The 19,197-nt window shown below is 42.9% G+C and overlaps 1 protein-coding gene across 3 annotated transcripts; it reads right to left on the reverse strand.

Annotated features, from left to right (window-relative positions):
- Positions 1–2,108: 2,108 nt before the first annotated feature.
- HAUS4 (HAUS augmin like complex subunit 4) lies at positions 2,109–9,737 on the reverse strand. Of its 3 annotated transcripts, none has more exons than XM_069463391.1 (10): positions 9,567–9,737; positions 7,720–7,796; positions 6,415–6,557; positions 6,196–6,327; positions 5,714–5,848; positions 4,437–4,533; positions 3,779–3,924; positions 3,506–3,636; positions 2,727–2,795; positions 2,109–2,581 (listed from the first exon to the last, which is right to left on the reverse strand). In XM_069463391.1, the coding sequence occupies exons 2-10, from the start codon at positions 7,772–7,774 to the stop codon at positions 2,398–2,400; spliced, it is 1,092 nt and encodes a 363-aa protein (XP_069319492.1). In that variant the 5' UTR covers positions 7,775–7,796; positions 9,567–9,737; the 3' UTR covers positions 2,109–2,397. The 3 variants fall into 3 exon arrangements, with proteins under 3 accessions (XP_069319492.1, XP_069319483.1, XP_069319499.1); XM_069463382.1 differs by having other exon boundaries at positions 9,559–9,737; XM_069463398.1 differs by lacking the exon at positions 5,714–5,848.
- Between the last annotated feature and the right edge of the window lie 9,460 nt (positions 9,738–19,197).

Genomic DNA, 19,197 nt, shown 5'->3' on the forward strand with positions numbered 1-19,197 from the left:
CTTCTGGGCTCAAGCAATCCTCCTGCCTCAGCCTCCCAAGTAGCTAGAATTATAGGCATGTACCACTATGCCTGGCTAAGTTTTGTATTTTTTGTAGAATACAGTGTCTTGCTATGTTTCCAAGGCTGGTCTTGAATTCCTGGCCTCAAGCGATCCTCGCACCTTGGCCTTCCAAAGTGCTGGGATTACAGGCATGGCCTACCACGCCTGGCCATTTTTCCATTAATTTGCCATTTGTTCATTTTGTGTGAGCCCAACATTTGCATATGGATAACTGATGATGTATTAGTCTGTTTTCTGTTGCTTATAATACCTGAAACTAGGTAATTTATAAAGAAAAGGAATTTGTTTTTTACAGTTATAGAGTCTGGGAAGCCCAAGGTCAAGGGGGCACGTCTAATGAGAGCCTTCTTGCTGGTGAGGATTCTCTGAAAAGTCCTGAGGGGGTTGGCACAGGGTATCTACCATTTGGTGAGGGGCTGAGCATGCTACCTTAAGTTTCTATTCCTCTTTTTTTCCTTTTTCTTTTCTTTTCTTTTTTTTTTTTCTATTTAGATATTTTATTTAAACATTTTTTCTTTTAATTTCATTTTTTCCTTCATTTTTTTGCTCTGTTCCTCATACAGAATCAATATTATTTTTTAATTAATAATTGTACGTATTCAAGGGGTACATAGTGATGTTTCAATATATATAATATATAGTGATCAGATCAGGGTAATTAGCATATCCTCTCTTCTGTTCTTATAAAACCATCAGTTCCACTCCCACAATAACATACTAATCCATTATCCCATTAATCCATGAATGATCCAGTCATCTCATAAGGGCCCCACTCTCAGTATTGCCACATTGGGGATTAAGTTTCAACATGAGTTTTGGAGGGGACATCACAACTATAGCAGGTGGTAAGCACCATTTATAAAAACATTTGAAGTTGAGTTGAAGATCTTAACACTTTCTATAAATCAATGCAGAACATCATTTGATCTTAGCAGAAGAATGCCCCAGACAGTCTCCCTGGAAAGTATTTTGAGAAGCTGAGTAGGATCTTCTAAATAAAGGTAGAGGCCTTCTGCTTCTGTTTTCAGTTCCCAATTTTGACACCAGCCAGGACCCTGTCTTGTTCTTAGCTAAGTAGACCATTGAACCTGGTTCCTCAGAGTGATCTCCTCCCATCCTCTGCCTTCGAAGAGAAATGTAGCTCTCAAACCACACCAGAGGGAACCAGGAGCACAAACAGCTTGTGTCCTTTCCTATAACTGAGCTGGCTGCCACCTTCTTTATTATAACTGCCCCACCGATAGCCACAGTGACAAAATAGTTCCATACCTGCCTGAGCACCTGGCACTCCTCTGGAGATGACAGTTTTTCAAAAGCAAGCCCACGGAGGGGTGGGGGGCAAGGGCGATATACGTAATCTAAACTTTTGTACCCCCATAATGTGCTGAAATAAGAAAAAAATTATTAAAAAAATGTACTCGGCCGGGCGCGGTGGCTCACGCCTGTAATCCTAGCACTCTGGGAGGCCGAGGTGGGCGGATTGTTTGAGCTCAGGAGTTCGAGACCAGCCTGAGCAAGAGCGAGACCCCATCTCTACTAAAAATAGAAAGAAATTATATGGACAGCTAAAAATATATATAGAAAAAATTAGCCGGGCATGGTGGTGCATGCCTGTAGTCCCAGCTACTCGGGAGGCTGAGACAGGAGGATCGCTTGAGCTCAGGAGTTTGAGGTTGCTGTGAGCTAGGCTGACGCCACGGCACTCACTCTAGCCTGGGCAACAGAGTGAGACTCTGTCTCAACAAAAAAAAAAAAAAAAGATAAAAAAAAAAAAAAACTGTACTAACCAATTTTATAATCCAAAACATAAAAATAAAAAAAAATTAAAAAAAAAAAGCAAGCCTACATTTAATACACTTCTGCTCTCCCAGAATGAAGCCTCTAAGACTTGATGTGGGCAAGCTGGCACTTCTACCTCCTACTCTTTGCATACAGTAAGCAATATAGATCTGTCTCTATTTGGATCCACTCAGCAACCCCTCCTTACCCACATAGCCTTCGACGTTCTTTCTCCACCTTTGCCCAAGGAAAATGACTAAAACCCCAAGACATAATATCATCACTTTATTCAGGAGACAATCAAATATAATACCGGCTGACACAGACAAACAACTACGCATAAAATTATATAAACCTGTTTGCCACATTTTCCAGAAGAGGTCCAGTCACTGTAGACAAGAAAGAGAAACCAGGAGGGTGCCTAAACGCCTGCGGTGTTTCAAGCAAGCATCTCCACACTCTCTTATAAAGAAGGCAGCCCCAGGTGAAAATGGTCCTGTTAGCAGGAAGAGTAGGAGGCTGTGCAGGAGCCATGCTTCCTGGCCCTGCCAGCACTCAGTGGTAGGCCTTGTTGAACTCCCGGAGGGCCCAGCGCTTGTTCTCGGTTGCCTGCTTGAGTTGGGTGTACTCTTTTACCAGCCTGTCAAACTCCTCCCCAAGGACCTCATAGGTGTTCAGGACCTGTTTTGACTTTTCCATGTCCTGCTCCTGTAGGCGAATAGCTCCCTCCAAACGGTCCCTAAGAGCCCGGGCAGAGAAGGTACAGTATAAGGATCTTGCTCCTCAGATAGTAGACAAGAATGAGAATGTTTTTAAATGAATGAGTCTGGAGAGTGTGGGGAACCATCTGTGAACAGCCATACCAGGCTCTTGAGAGATCTCACCTAATGAGACGATGAATTTCCACTTTCTCGGCAGTGTAAGTGTCAGACAAAATCTTTAGCTCCTCCATCCTGACAGAGGGAAGAAAGAAATGTCAAGTGGAAGATTCCTGACAGCAGCAAAGTTAGGAATGGACACAGTCCCCACCCATGGTCAAGGTGTGGGCTACCCAGTGGCAGGATAAAAAAGGTCACTCTGAATCCCTGGGCAATTGATCTCACAGTAAAGCGCCTATTTCAGAGGGCTGTAAAAGAAAAGACTCAAGAATGTTGAGGCCGGCTGCGGTGGCTCACGCCTGTAATCCTAGCACTCTGGGAGGCCGAGGCGGGTGGATCGCTGGAGGTCAGGAGTTCGAGACCAGCCTGAGCAAGAGCGAGACCCCGTCTCTACTAAAAATAGAAAGAAATTATATGGACAACTAAAAAATATATATATATAGAAAAAATGAGCAGGGCATGGTGGCGCATGCCTGTAGTCCCAGCTACTTGGGAGGCTGAGGCAGTAGGATCGCTTAAGCCCAGGAGTTTGAGGTTGCTGTGAGCTAGGCTGACGCCACGGCACTCACTCTAGCCCGGGCAACAGAGCGAGACTCTGTCTGAAAACAAAACAAAAAAAAGAATGTTGAGAGCTTTTGGGTAATCCAAAGGCTCATGCTGCTGTGTGACACTGACTGGATACACACAAGGTGCTAGGCATGGTAGAGAGGAAAGAGATGAGGGTGAGGGAGGGAGGGCTGGTGTGTGAGACAGAATCGCTTAGATCTACAGGGGTCACGGCTCACCTCAGCTTAAGGATCATGGCACTGCACTTGATTTCCAGGTACTGGGCATTGATGCGGTCTAGCTCAGACTGGGTCTTCAGCCGGTGTTCCTGAAGAAGCCTCTGCAGCAAGGTGAGGCAGCGGAGAAGCACCTGAGCCCCCAAGAGGAAGGAGGAAGAGGGCATAAATAAAGACAGCAGAAAGGAGGGCAGACTACAAATGCTTGGCTTCCCCAAAGATGCCCCTGGGTTCAGGGTAGAGGAGAGAGGAGGCTATCCCACTGCCCTGACAAACCTGGGAGTAGGTGGCACTCTTCTTCTCCAAAAGCACCATCTGCTCCTTCTGCTGGCTCTTGGCATCCTGGCACTGCTGCTTCTCACCCACCAGGACCTCTGCCAGTTTCCACACCTTTGCTGCCTTCAGGGTTTCACTGTCAGAATCTGGGCAAGGGGACAGAGGACTGACAGGAAAACCCTAATTGCTATTGCCCCTTTCAGGCCATTTTTCGGTGCCCTGATTCTACATCTAGTCCTACAAATTCTGCTTTCTTCCATGTTTTCTTCTGATGCCCGTTAGAAATGGTCCATTCTCATAATTTAGTTCTATTCCTTCATACCTTTTATTCCAGATTTGGCTCTTAATTCTTAAGTCATAGAAATAAAGATGAAGGGAACACGTACAAGCCTGAACTTTCCTCCCTATGTCATCTGGATCCTCCTAAGAAGACAGAACTCATCCTTCCCTGCAGCAGGAGGACACTCCCACTCGGCATCTTGCTGAAGAAAGGAAGTCCTTACAAAAATCCCTGTTTTTATTCCACAGGCAAGGAAACAAATGAGCGTCTCCGATGCTTCTAAGCTTCTGTCTCAAATCTAAAATTCAACTACATTATTCTCAAAAGAGCAGACCAGGAACCCTGAAGGCCAGCGTAACACAGAGAGCTAGCACTCACCTGAACTGGGATCATGGTAGCACAGGAGAGTGAAACATTTCTTCTTCAGCTGCTCTTCCACTTCTAGCTGGAGTCGCGCTCTCATCCACACAAAGTCCTACAGCCACAGAAGCAAAAAGAGCAATGCGAATAGACTTTCAGAACTAGGAAGACCCAGCCAATGAATACATGATGATAACCAAAGAAAATGCTTTGAGAGACATCAAGGAAACCCATTTTTTCCTATCAAATTAGCAAAGAATAAAATGAGTGTCAAGATCCCATGTTGGTGAAAATGTGGGGAGCTAGGAGCCCTAGAAATACCTTTCTGGAAAGCAGTTTGGGAATAGGTACCAATATGTTCTATGTGTACAAGCTCTGATCAGGGATCCCACTTCTGGCACCAACACTAGGGAAATAATCACATGAAGGCAAAGACACATGTGAACTAATATGTTCATTCAGGGTGATTTCTAACAGCAAAAGTGTAGAAATAATATGTATCAGTAAGGTTAAACAAATTATGCTACATCCATACAATGGAATCCTAGCAGTGATTTAAATTGATGATACAAGAAAAGTAAGCTCTACTCTTGTGTCTAGACACCATGCTGAGAGTGCTATAGGAGGTACCATCTTTTTTTTTTTTTTTTTTTTGAGACAGAGTCTCGCTATGTTGCCCGGGCTACAGTGCCATGGCGTCAGCCTAGTTGACAGCAACCTCAAACTCCCGGGCTCAAATAATCCTTCTGCCTCAGCCTCCCAAGTAGCCGGGACTACAGGCATGTGCCACCATGCCCGGCTAATTTTTTTATATACATTTTTAGTTGTCCAGATAATTTCTTTCTATTTTTAGTAAAGACAGGGTCTCGCTCTTGCTCAGGCTGGTCTCGAACTCCTGACTTTGAGTGATCCTCCCGCCTTGGCCTCCCAGAGTGCTAGGATTACAGACGAGAGCCACCGTGCCCGGCCAGGAGGTACCATCTTATTTACATTTATTTATTGACTTGAAAAAAAGTCCAAAATATGTTACATGAAAACAGACTACACACTCTCTATACATGCATGGAGGGTATAATACCATTTATGTCAAGCTGTTTATAATAATATTGTGTTCCTATAGGTAGTATTTCAGCTTTTACTTGGCTTCCGTGTAATGTTTTCTTATTTATTTGAGTTTCACCACCCTAAAAGTGTATCATTTTTATAAAAATAATAAAGCTTAACAAAAAATTTTAAAGATATGGGAGAAATTAAGCCATTTAACTTCTTGGTCCCAATATCTGCCCACTCCCAACCTCTGAGGGTGGCATGAGTTCCAGAAGGTCTGCTTTCTCCAGCCCTAGCAGTGGAGGTATCTCCCTCTCCTGGCGAGGACCTAAGAGCCGTGTCAGTTCAGTCACAAGTAGCCGCTGTTCAAGGGTCTCATGAAACTGAGAAAGAGAGAGAGAATTTAAAAGAAAGAGGTGACTATAAAACAACTCCCACTCCACCTCTTCCATCCTCATGAACCAGTTCTTCACATATTTTCAAAGTCCTCAGACACATCATCCTCTTCAGATACCTCCTCGGCTACAAGTGCCTTCTCCTGTCAATCGTTCTATTTCAAACCCTGACAACACACCTGTTCCTTCCCCCATAATTAAAGTCCATATCTTTTTTGATAACCCATTTCTCAAAGCTCCTATTTCTCCTAGATCACATCATCAGACAAAGCCACAGTCGGCCCGGTCATTCCTATAGATGGTACCTGAACCCCACTTCATTTCTTCTGCCTTACCTTTTTGTCCTCAGAAGTTAAATTTGTGTCTTGTGTCTTCACATAGTAGTCTACAAGCAGCTCTTGAATGATTCTCTGTAAAATCTCAGACCTCAACCACGTTGTCTTATGTAGTCGCACTTCCTTCCATGCCTAGAAAACCCAAAAATCCCAGGTAAAAACCTCTCTCTCAGGAGATTTTGCCCTTCCTCCTACCATCTCTTCTCCCAGGGCCCTTACCTGAGCCTGCTCCTTTGCCAGGGTGAGGCTTAAGCCACTCTCATCCACATGCTGTGAGAGACTCAGGAGCAGCTTGCCAAAGTATGGGTTCTGTAACAGGTCCTTTTCACTCAGGTTACAAGGAGGAAGCTGTTTGCTGCACACTTAATGGCATGTCCCCCACAGACACAAAAAAAGGTATGGATTGTTACTTTACATAATTGAGCATAACTTAATATTCACTTCCCAAAAAACCCCCAAAACCTAGGTTTTTCATAGGAAAGTTTTCTAAATCAAGTGAGACTTTTTAAAAAATCCACAAATAAACTAGAGTCGATACTCAAAGTAACAAGCATTTACGTTATATATGGGGATGTTAGTCAAGGGGGAATAAGTATCCAATAAAACTAAGATCTTAGAAAATAGAAATGCAGTAGGTAAATATTAGACAAAGAGAATCAAGAATAAGGGACCTTTAGTAGAAATCACCACAGTACTCAAAATGCCTCATTCACCCAGAATTACTAGAGTTCTTAAGGAAGGGAAAAAAAAAACACATGTAAGGCTCAAACTTTGGATGTGATCTCTAGTCACATAAGCAAGACTGACAGAAAGTATACCCTTAAAGCAAATATTTAACTAACCAGTTCTTAGTGTAAGTAGAGTTAAGTAACCCATGTATGTACAGAACAGCACAAACATGAGAAAAAGTACAAGACACTGAGGCCCTCTGGTTATTCCCTATGCTCAAGGGGCTTTCTTTCCATCTCTTTTCCCATATGCTCTCTGCTGGGGTCTTTTACTTGTACTTACCAAAACACTCAAATTTTCATTCTTTCAAACATTATACCCAACGTCCTTTTAGAGAATACTGACTGAAGGATTTGATATGGAAAGAGTCTAAATGTAGAAAATGCAAGTTCTTGAAGGATTCAAGATATAAAAAGGATTCAAGATATAAAAAGAACTCAAGATATAGAAGGATTTGCGATTTTGGAGAACAAAAGATGAGAAAATTCAAGACACAAGTAGGAAGGAAGCCTTGAAGGAATTTGCTGGCCACACTTATCTTTGTAATGTCTGCTAATACAGCCTGGGAGCATCTTGAGTTTTTAGTCTACTGCACAAGCAGATACTGAAGCTACACTAACACGAGTTGGTATCATCTGTTTTCCAATAAGAGAGCGTTCAAGAATCCCCACATATTCTAGGCTTCTGTGAAAGAAACTGGTGAACATTATAAATCCTTTTTATTACAGAAGGCAAGAACCTAAATAAGACCTCTTTGAATAAATCATCAAAACTTTTGCAAATGGCTACACTTACCTTGTTGTAGTATTTCCATCCCTTCTCCAGGTGAGCAGAAATCTCCAGAAGCCATTTGATTTGCTTGGGATTCTTATCTATGGAATCAAGTGAAAAAAAAAAAAGATGAATAAACAGCTGGCTGCTCCAGGTGAAACTACCTTGGGTTTGAATTTTGTTGTCCACAGCTGGGAAGGAACCTCAGGGATGCCTTTTATAGAGCACAACTATATCACATATTCAGGGTCCCAAGCTCTTATGCAGTTTTTATCGACAGACTTACAAGTGCCAAACCATTTTGCATTCTAAGCATATAAAGGTGTCCATTTGTTCGAAGCTGTCTAAAAGGCATCTCCTAAAAAGAAAGAAAACTTTCCAATTCACTAGAGTCTAAACAAGAGGATTCTCCACCACCATTACGTCAGTTAAAATTAAGCTGCTGCTTTCCAGTTATGAGTGAACTGGGGAGAGAAAAAAATCAAAGTCTGCTTTCTTTTCCCCAGTCAAATAACTCAGCTATCAAATTCCATAATAGTGTTTTTGTGCTTCTTTAACTTGTCCTTTCATCTGAGATCTGTTGGTAGTTTTTGATCATTAACTCTAAAATCATCCTTCAGGAGTGACAAATCATTCCACACTTGAACAACAACAACAACAACTGGTTTTCACATAACAGCATTAGCAAAGAGCACCTGGAGGAAAGAGCATAAGAAGACTGACAGTGAGGTCAGTGCCAACAGAGTGATGCACAGGTGCAGTTAATACTGCTGCAGCTGGGACGTGATCTGTGTTTTGCCAGAACATGGAGGACACTGAAGAGTGACACCAACAAAGAGGGGCAGTAAAGATGGACAGAGTTTGGACTCAGGAAACAAAATTTTTCCCTTGACATTATTTTCCATGTTTGTGCTCTATCCCCGCCTCTTGTAGGGTATCAAACTCCAAAGGGCAGAAGAGCCTCCCAAAGCAGAACAGACAGTGAAGGTTATGATGATTTAACACTTCATGTTCACAGAACATTTGGTTTACTTGCTCGTTTTATGAGTAACATCAAAGTAACTACTCATTTGTTTTGTAACATGGTCCAGAGGGGGACGCAGCCGAGGAGGCAGAATGCTAGGACTTAATTTTCAGCCCTTGCTTCTGTGTGAATTTAAGGGAAATTCGTTTTTTGTGCCAAACTTTTTTTCCACCTGCAAAGCTGAGATAATGATTCCTGCCTTGGATGAGACATTAAGAATTAACAGCACAATTGACTTGTCAACAAAAGCCACTACTTAGTTAAGCTCAGTGTTTTAACAATTCTGTTTATCGTTGATGCTGATCTAAGCCTGCAAATAAAAAGTTTTGCAGGCAAATTTTGCACACGGCAATCAGGACCAACCTAAATTTCAAAAAGTTAGCTGTTTTTCCCTCCCTGGAGGAACTGCCCACTTGGGGGGGTTTCAGGGTGCTTTTCTTTACCCTTTTTAAAGGTTACAGGGCGTGAACGGCAATCAGACTGGCAATCAGGCTTGAGTCTCCACCCTCTGCACTCAGACGTGTTAAAACGCTGCTACAGGGACCCAAGCATTTAAATGTTCTGACTCAGGCGTCTTTTAAATTCTTAGAGCTGTCTTTACACGCTGCACTGAACGTTAAATTGATTTTACAGGTATTTTCACAAGATATGACCCTTACAGGGCCCAAGATGAATCAAAATGCAGAACGGGCTCTCCGGCGCCTACTTCCATTCTGTCTGGGCGGCCAAGGATTCCCAAGGGCGAGGACGGCCGAGGCCGGGGACCGGGGACTGGCCAGATTGACTCTCCCGGCGCTCCTCCTCCCCGCAGCGCCGCCCGCCCAACCTCTGAAGCAAACCTGCAAACCCTGGGGCAGCTGAAGCAACCGAGGCAGTGCCGAGGAGGCTGGGGCGGGCTGGGCGGCAGCGTCTACACCCGGGACCCCGCCCGCGCCGGGGCTCCGGAACCTCACACTGCGGCCCCGCGCTGGGGCCGGGGGAAGCGAGGTCGGAGAAGACCGCGCAGGAAGGCCCGGGGAGGAGAAGAGGCCGAAAGTGCAGGAGGGGCCGCGAGGGAGGAAGGAGCGGGCGGGGCCGCACTCGAGGCGGGAACGGCAGGCCCCGCCCCTCGCCGGGCGCGCGCCCTTGGGCCCCAACCGTCAGCGAACCCGGGTTGTGGCACCCGGGCTGGGAAAGAGGGCGGCCTTAGGAAGGCTTCTTTGCCCCTTCTCCTTAGTCCCTCTGCCAGTGAAGGGCAAATGTTGGGAAAATGGTAACAATTGCTAGCATTTATTGTGGGCCTGCGATGGGTCAGGCACTATTGCCCTGCCTCATCTAGTTCTTACAGCGCCCCGTGAAGAAGTCACTATCATACCCATTTTACAGAGGGGAAAACTAAGGCACAAAGAGGTTAAGTTCAAGTCCCCGTTTGCAAGGTGTAAACCTGTCCCAATGGCCCTCTGAACCTTCCCAAACCTGCAGCCCACACCGCGACGCGCCGGTCTCCTCACCTGGGCATGGATGGCTCTTAGGCACTGCCCGCACAGCCCAGCCCGGAGCTTGGCACTGTTCACCGCCCCCCTTTATCTCTCATCTTTCATTCACCTAATTCTTAATCTTGAACCCAACCCCCACCCACACCCCCTACACCCTCTTCTTTGCAAACTTGACTGGCATCTAGTCCGAGGTGAATTATTTTTAAAAATAAAGCCGGGTGTGGTGACAGTTATCCCAGCTACTCAGGAGGCTGAGGTAGAAGCGGGAGGATAGCGTGAGCCCAGGAGTTCTAAATTGGAGGTTACAGTGAGCTATAAACCTGCCACTGCTCTCCAGCCTGGACCACACAGTGAGACCCTGTCTCTAAAAAAAAAATTAAAAAATAAAGAACATATTAATATTTGATGCTAAGTAAAATGCACCAAGGTTATCAAAGCTCTCGGATCAGAGAAGCCGATAGCCTGGGGTGGTAGGAAAAGAATTTCAGGGCCAGATGTGCTGGGAAATGGAGAGTTTCACCTCTTCCTTTAGTACCAGCTAGAGAATTCTAGAGAAATGGTGTGGTCCAGTGCAGAAATATTATATCCTTGATCTGCTCGTCAGCTGCCACCTTCCATGTTTACTAGTAGAGTGCTGTCATTTTCTAAGGCTTTTAAAAATCATTTATGCTTCCTCAACTCCGTAGTGCAACAATATTAAATATCAGGCATAATGTCCCTAACAAACGGCACTTAGAACAAGCATGCTTTGGTGACTCAGAGCTGATCAGAAGTCTACTGAAATTTTGTCTTCCGGATTTGACAAGTTCTCTAATATGGTACTATTTAGCTTGGCTAAAGTACTTGGTGAATGAGGAGGTGAAGGGTGCAGAAGCCTGTCTTCATGTAGGAGGATAGAGGGGATAGTGATGGGAAGCCTTGAATTAGATCAGACCTTCATGTGCAATTATCTGTTCTGTCTCTGTTTCTAACAAGCCGTGTGACCTTGGGCTTCAGGTTCCTCATCTGTCAAAAGGAGGAAATAACATATTTCTAGCTCCTTCAATCTCATAGTGTTGATGTAATGATCAAATGAGATAATGGCTGAGAAAGTGCGTTGGAAAGACTATAAAAGTGGGGTGTTTTAAATTGACACTTATTAAGCACTTATTAAGTGCCTTGGGAGAGACACAAAGATAAATATGACCCAGTCTCTGCCCTGAAGTTCATAATCTAGTTTAGAAGATAAGACATATGCACATGGAAAGCAAATAATACAAGGCAGCAAATAGGTGTCAAAAGAGCCGTTTAGATTATAAATATTAGAGAAACTTGAAGAAGGTACAGAATTCTTTCTGCAGAAATAGAAAAGACTATGAAATAAATCTTATTTTCACTGGGCCTGAAAGGTTAGAGAAAATGTGGATCATTTAGAATGGAGAAAATATCCCAGCAAATGGAAGCAGAAACAAGGAGTATAAGCTGTATTCTAGGTCCAAGAGGAGATAGGACCAGCTGAAGTGAAGGATTTTATAGGCTAGAAAGTTGAGCCTATAGACCATCCTGGCAGTTAAAAATGCAGCAAAGTACTGAAAAAACAATCACAATCAGACACCATCTGGTGTCCTTGAGCAAGAAAACATTGCAAGAGGGGTCCTAGAATTCATTCATATTCTCTCTCCTTTGCCTCTCTCTTCTTTCCCTCTCTTCCTTTTTTCCAAGATTTTTTTTTAAAAACAGCTTCATCGAGGTATTTAGGCATACATTTATAGTGTAAAATTCAACAAATTTTGATACAACTATACATCCGTGAAACCATCACCACAATCAAGATAGTGAACATATGCATCACCCTCTAAAAGTTTACTTGTGCCCCTTTGTAATGCTTTCTCTAGCCCCTCCCTGACCTAGTCAACCACTGATCTGCTGTCACTTTATAGAATCTTATAATATATACATGGAATCAAATAAAGATGCACTCTTTTTTGTCTGGCTTCTTTTACTCAGCATAATTATCTTGAGATCCATACATGTTGTTACTAGTATCAATAATTAATCTTTTAAGTTAATGTTGTTTTATTGCTAAGGAGTAGTATGGAATTATCTTTAAAGCCTTAATTTGTTTGGGTTTGTAGTTAAGGAGGTGCTTCCTCCATCACCTCCAGGTACCTATCTCAGTGCTTGGCATATAGAGGCACTTACTTGTTGCAAAAATGAATTTTTGACCACCCCCACAGTACTAATACCTTACATAATTTTGTTTTCCCATGGACTGCTTGGCCTTTACAGGCTTGTCTCTTCATCAGTGTTGTTCATCTCACCTTCTGCTGTGCCATATGCAAAATACAATCACTCACTTCTTAAATGCTCTTTAAAGATAAAGCCAAGAATATGCTCAAGTATTCCTGAGCTAGACTCCTGCAAGGGTGAGAGGTCAGAGTGTAGGAAGATAAGTTACACATAACTCCTGCCTTCAATCTAATTGTACTGTCTTGGAGACATTGCTGTTGATCAAGTCTTCTAAAAATAATCATGTATATGTTTTTAACCTGCTGAGAAATGTGAATGAGAATCTGAGAAAAAGTCTACTCAACCTTTCAGACTTGGACATTCCTTTGCTGCATTGTTTAGAATTACAGAGAAGAATGGACATTTGCAAGAACACTGCAAGCATTCTGCCTCCCACACTCTAGCCAGGAAATAAAATTGTGCTCCAAAGAGAGAGATACCAGGTGAGTGTTTAGTATTGTATCCTGTTTATTATACTAATGGAAATCTTTGTGTAGAATATGTTCTCACATTAAAAATATGGGCTTAAATAATTGGTTGCAAAGGCTAGGACATTAAAATAGCCATTGGAACTTGGAACCACATTTAATTGACCAATTATTTAGAAAAACATGAAAAATAAGCCATGCCACTTTGAAAGGATTTGAATATGTCATGATATTATGGACTGAGAAACTAGTTTCAGGAATAAAAAAAATTTACACACAGTCAAGAGATTTAGAATTATTTTCAAGGGTGTTCACTGGAAAATGAAGGTATTCAGAGCCACAACTATTGATGATTAAGCTAGAAAATTTCATGCCCATTGTAAGTACATGATTTAAGAAGAAAACAAGTGGATAAAGAAAATGTGTAATCAACCTATGACATCAAATGAAAATTTCAGAACAAATGTTCATAAAGCACCATTTTTGTAATTGCTTCACACCTCCAAGGGGATTTCAGACCTAGCCCCTTGAGGCTTCAAGGGTTGCCTGTTCACAGAAACTTTTGTTATACAAACTGGAATGAGCCCAGTTTTACTTTGAGACAGTATTGTGAACTAGTATATAAACTAGGCTTGATAGGAAATTTTAGATCTCAAAGAAAAGCTGAAAATTTGGGCTCAAAAATGGGACAGATTGAAACCATTTTTACCAAAGGAATATGAGACCATAAAGGAAATTGATTCAGGAGAGGAAGACTAGTATGATTTTGAAAAGTTAGACATGAAGCATAATGTGCACAATTCTTGTTATAACAATTGAGTGTGCTGCTATACCTCGAAAGTATGTGCCAGGCTTTTAAACTGGATTTTGAACTGATTGTGACACTGTCTTACACTGAATTGCATATGAAAGAGATTCTCTCCTTTAAAATTTGTATCAGAACAAGTGGGAGAAATAGACCAGCCAAAGGTTATTTGGAGTTTCATGCTTGGGAAGAACATGTATTGTGAATTTTGAAATGCCTCCTATGATTAAGGTCTATGGCAAAAAGTAAAACCTTGAGAAAGTTAGCAATTTAGTATATTTTCTATATTCCACTTACCAAAGTTTTTTTTTTTAAGACAGTCTCACCCTGTTGCCCAGGCTAGAGTGCAGTGGCATCATCATAGCTCACTCACTACAGCCTCCAACTTCTGGGCTCAAGCAATCCTCTTGCCTCAGCCTCCCAAGTAGCTGGGATTACAGGCATGCACCACCATCCCTGGCTAATTTTTTTATTTCTTGTAGAGATGGGGTCTCCCTGTTGCCCAGGCTGTTCTTGAACTCCCGAGCTCAAGTGATCCTCCTGCCTCGGCTTCCCAAAGTGCTAGGATTACTTGCATGAGCCACTGCACCCAGCCCAAAGAGAAATTTTCCTCAGTTAATTTACAGTATGTAGCCATGGTAGCTAAGTAAATTATTACATCTCAGTTTCCTATGACTGGGTTGATTTATAAAAAACCCAGGCACAGATAATTCTGGAATGGATGCTTTTCTTAGGCAGAATTTCAAAACTAGTTTATTTGTTCCTTCAAATGACTGATAACGGAAGGCTCTGGATAGGGAGCCCACCAGAATCATCCAAATCATGGGTTCCTGACCCAAAAGTCTACAGGAGCCAGGCAGATAAACAATGTGTGAAGGGCACAGACTTTGCAGTGGTGGGGACTGTGACAAAATGAGAAGGGAAAACACCAAATAAAGAAGTAGCCATCATTCAGTTCCAATGGACCACAGGAACCAATGCCCCATGGTCTAGAGTGATAACAGGTCCAGAGTGATGACATAGTGATTGCTGCTATGTGGGAATGGAAGCCCAGGGGTAACAGATCTTCTGATTATTCAAAAAACCTTAGAAACCCAGCTCATCATATATAATATTTAGATTTTTATGTGCAATCTCTTAAATTGTTAACATTGGCAACCAGTTATTTTATTTGTACCAGCTTATTATTACAGAGGCCAGTACACATGCATTGTAAAAAAACAAAAAATGTAGGCCGAGCATAGTGGCTCAAGCCTGTAATCCTAGCACTCTGGGAGGCAGAGGTGGGCAGATCCTTTGAGCTCAGCAGTTCGAGACCAGCTTGAGCAAGAGTGAGACCCCATCTCTACTAACAATAGAAAGAAATTATATGGACAACTAAAAATATATATAGAAAAAATTAGCTGGGCATGGTGGCGCATGCCTGTAGTCCCAGCTACTTGGGAGGCTGAGGCAGGAGGATCACTTGAGCCCAGGAGTTTGAGGTTGCTGTGAGCTAGGCTGACACCATAGCATTCTAGCCCACGTGATAGAGCAAGACTTTGTCTCAAAAAAAAGACACACCTTTTATATATATATACAATATATATATATATTACATATATGTATCTATAAAGACTCTTTAGCACAGTTTTTCCTTTTTTCTTTCTTTTTTTTTTTTTTTTTTTGAAGACAGGTTATTGCCCTGTTGCCCAGGCTAGAGGGAAGGGACATCATAATAGCTCACTGCAACCTCCAACTCCTGGGCTCAAGCAATCCTCCTGCCTCAGCCTCCCAAGTAGCTGGGACTACAGGTGTGCATCTCCACACTTGGCTAATTTTTCTAGTTTTTTGTAGAAACAAGGTCTTGCTATATTGCGCAGCCTGGTCTTGAACTCCTGGCCTCAAGTGATCCTGCCTCAGCAGGATCCTGCCTCCTGCCTCAGCCTCGCAAAGTGCTGGGATTACAAGTGTGAGCCACTGTGCCTGGCCTATATTTTTAATTAAAAAATTTTATTTTTATTAAAAATTTTTAAAATTTAATAGTCAAGTGCAGTAGTGAGAAGAGAGGAGAGAGTAAAACAAGAAATTCAATCTGTAACTGACTGTGAACAATCAAGATAACTACTTGTATATCAGCCCTAGCACAGTTTGACTTTTTAAAAAATTATACTGACTCTCTGAAGAGCACCGGCCAGTTGCCCTGCAGAATGCCTCACCTCCTAGATTTGTCTGGTTCCTTCCTCCCAGTGTCCTTTAGTTTCTCTATCTCCAGTATTTCCTATAAACTGCAAGTTATATCTAATACTTGTTTTTTGGGATGGCAAGCAGCTAGAGTATATACTAGTTGAATTACATACCAGCATCACACCAGAACTGGTTTATCATGAGTGATGCTAAGACTAATTCCAGGAAACGGGTGATGAAGTCTGATCCCTCCATCATAGTTACATTTCCAGCCTCAAGACTGTAAACTGGCCCAGGTACAGTGGCTCATGCCTGTAATCTCAGTTCTTTGAGAGGCAGAGGTGGGAGGATCACTCGAGGCCAGGTGTTCAAGACCAGCCTGGGCAACACAGCAAGACCCCATCTCTACCAAAAAAATTAAAAAAAAAAAAAATAGCCGGATGTGGTGGCATGCACCCTGTAGTCCCAGCTACTCAGGAGGCTGACGCAGAAAGATAGCTTGAGCTCAGGGGTTTGAGGGTGCAGTGTGCTATGATCATGCCACTGCACTTCAGCCTAGCGGACAGATTGAGATCCTGCCTTCTAAAAACATAAATAAATAAAGACTATAAACGGTGTAGTGTTACTTGCCACTATATGAATGTCCACTTGTCCATCAACCATTTCACCTATATTTGTTAACACCAATTAAAAATATTTGCCAGAATCAATACTTTTTTTTAATTAAAGTTCACAAAATGCTGTTTTCCCAGTTCTATCATTCCTTCTACATTTATTAGCTAGCATTTTCCCCTCTTCAACAGGGTTCTAATTAATAATTACAAATTAGCCAGGCACAGTGGCTCACGATGTAATCCCAGCTACTCAGGAAGATGAGGTGGGAGGATCACTGGAGCCCAGCAGTTTGAGGCTGCAGTGAGCTATGACTGTGTCACTGCAGTCCAGCCTGCGCAACAGAGCGAGATTTTGTCTCAAACAAATACCTCCCAGTGGGCCAAACTCAATGCATTTGGGGTTGGGACCTAGCCTATTGGCTGCCACCTTCTGATCTACATTCTAAGGTGGACAAAGTCTTACTTGTCATCACTCTGTACCCTGTGGCATTAGGTATTTTGTTTGTAACAATCAATTACTTTGCACATGTTGACATGTTGCTTGTAATCTTTTCAAGTCATTTTATGTGTGCATTTGTCTCCCTGGCTAGACTGTGACTCCTCAAGGGCAGGGACTCTCCTGCAGTATATTTCCTCTCCTAATGTGTGTGGGGTTTTTTTGTTTTGTTTTGTTTTTCTGACGGGTCTCGCTCTGTTGCCAGGGCTATAGTGCAGTGGTGTCATCATAGCTCACTGCAACCTAGAAATCCCAGGTTCAAGCGATCCTCCTGCCTCAACCGCCATGGCCAGCTACTTTTTCTCATTTTTTTGTAGAGATAGGGTCTCACTATGTTGCTCAGCCTAGTCTTGAACTCCTGGCTTCAAGCAATCCTCCCACCTCAGCCTCCCTAAGTGCTGGGAGTACAGGCCTGAGCCACTGCATCAAGTCCTAACCTAATGTGCTTTTAAAGGTACTTTGGCTTCTAGTAGTCCTAATTAACAAAAAAGGCAATGGTAAGAACCAAAAGTTTTCATTATTGTTGCTTGTGTTCCCTGGCTTTTCCACTAAAACTTTCCCTAATTTTCTATTATAATAAAGTGCTTTTCTCATTTTCAATGACAAGTAAACCTTTCCAATTTACTTGTGCTGTTGGAGTCCCTTTGAAGGGGTGGGAGGCTGGTGGGAAGGAAAAAGGGAAATAGCCCTTTGTTAGTCTTCAAAAGTTGAAAAGTCATTATCCACCTATGTGACCTTGGGTGAGTCACATCATCACTCAAGAGTTTCTATTTCTTCATTTAGTAAAATGAAGTGACTGGGTTAAATTATCTCTAAACTCACACGCTGCTTGGCTCTAAACCTCTAAGCCTAACTAGCATACCACCTCCCTGCTTGGATGGCACCCTGGCTCCCTTCACACAGGTCAGCACTATCCCTTCCAAGTAAGGTGTAGCATAGGTGAAATAACACCATAATGAACAGAATTTGTCTCGATGACTCTTCTACCATCATAGTTGACTGGTCTAATCCATATATCCCAGTTATATTTTCAAGGTCAAACCTTAGTCCTTTACAACTGGGCCCAGTGTGGATATTCCAAGGGCCCCTATAGAAGCAGTTGGCGTAGCAGAAGCCCAGTCTTAGGTCTTCTCCCTGCAAGGTAGGACAGGAGGAAGAGGACTGGCTTCGGTTAGAGTTAGACCCTTGTTGTGGAACCTCACCAGAAGGGCTCTGAATGGATCCCAGGCCAGCTCTGGGTATGGGAGCTTCTAAAACACAAAACTAAATAAAAATGTCTTAGCTCCCTGTTTTTTCCAATCCTTCTATTTCAGTCTTATTGTTCTCCTTTCCCTCTTTTTATTCCTCCCCACCCCCGCTGGCTATTTTTTTTTTTTTTTTTTGAGATAGGTTCTTACTCTGTCACCCAGGCTAGAGTGCAGTGGTGTCATCATAGCTCACTGCAACCTCAAACTCCTGGGCTCAAGTGATCCTCCCGCCTCAGCCTGCCAGGGTGCTAAGATTACAGGTGTGAGCCACCGTGCCTGGCCTATTCCCTTCATTATAGGTACCTCATCCAACTTGCTTCATGTGCCTGGAAGTAGCTCTTTCTCTACATCCTTTTTGACTGAGGACAGTCTCCAGCATGATTATAAATGGAATCTTACCCTTTCCTTGGCCTTGGGAGCTCCAAGGAGACAGTCAAGTCTCTAAGGAGTAAGGCAGAGAAAACCATCACCAGCTTTATTCTTGATAACCCACACTCAGTCCTGTGGTGAACAGGGCTGGCCAGAGCAAAGAGCTGAAGTCTGTAGTCAAGCCTGACCCCTTCTCAAGTTAGTGACAAGTTAGAAAGAAATAACAAACAAAGAAAAGCCAAAAAAAAAAAAAAAAGGCTGACCCTTGTGCCGAGACTCTCATCTAGAGACACAGAATGGATTCATAATTCTTCCATTTTTCTCCCTTTCTTCATCTCAGGACTAATGGCTACTGATGAAACTCAGGTGGCAAGTTGACCAAACAAGGTCTATCTTTTGCTGTATACTTGGCAGCACCCGTGAATCTTTCATCATCAACTATAAGTATTAATAGAAATATTAAGGAGGCAGCCAGCTACAGTGCATCATGCCTATATGCCCAGCACTTAGGGAGACCGAGGTGGGAAGACTGCTTGAGGCCAGGAGTTTGAGACCAACCTGGGCAACACAGCAAGACCCCATCTCTACAAAAAAATAAGAAAAATTGGCT

This window comes from Eulemur rufifrons, chromosome 2, assembly GCF_041146395.1.
Source record: "Eulemur rufifrons isolate Redbay chromosome 2, OSU_ERuf_1, whole genome shotgun sequence".
In the NCBI taxonomy this organism is placed as follows: domain Eukaryota; kingdom Metazoa; phylum Chordata; class Mammalia; order Primates; family Lemuridae; genus Eulemur; species Eulemur rufifrons.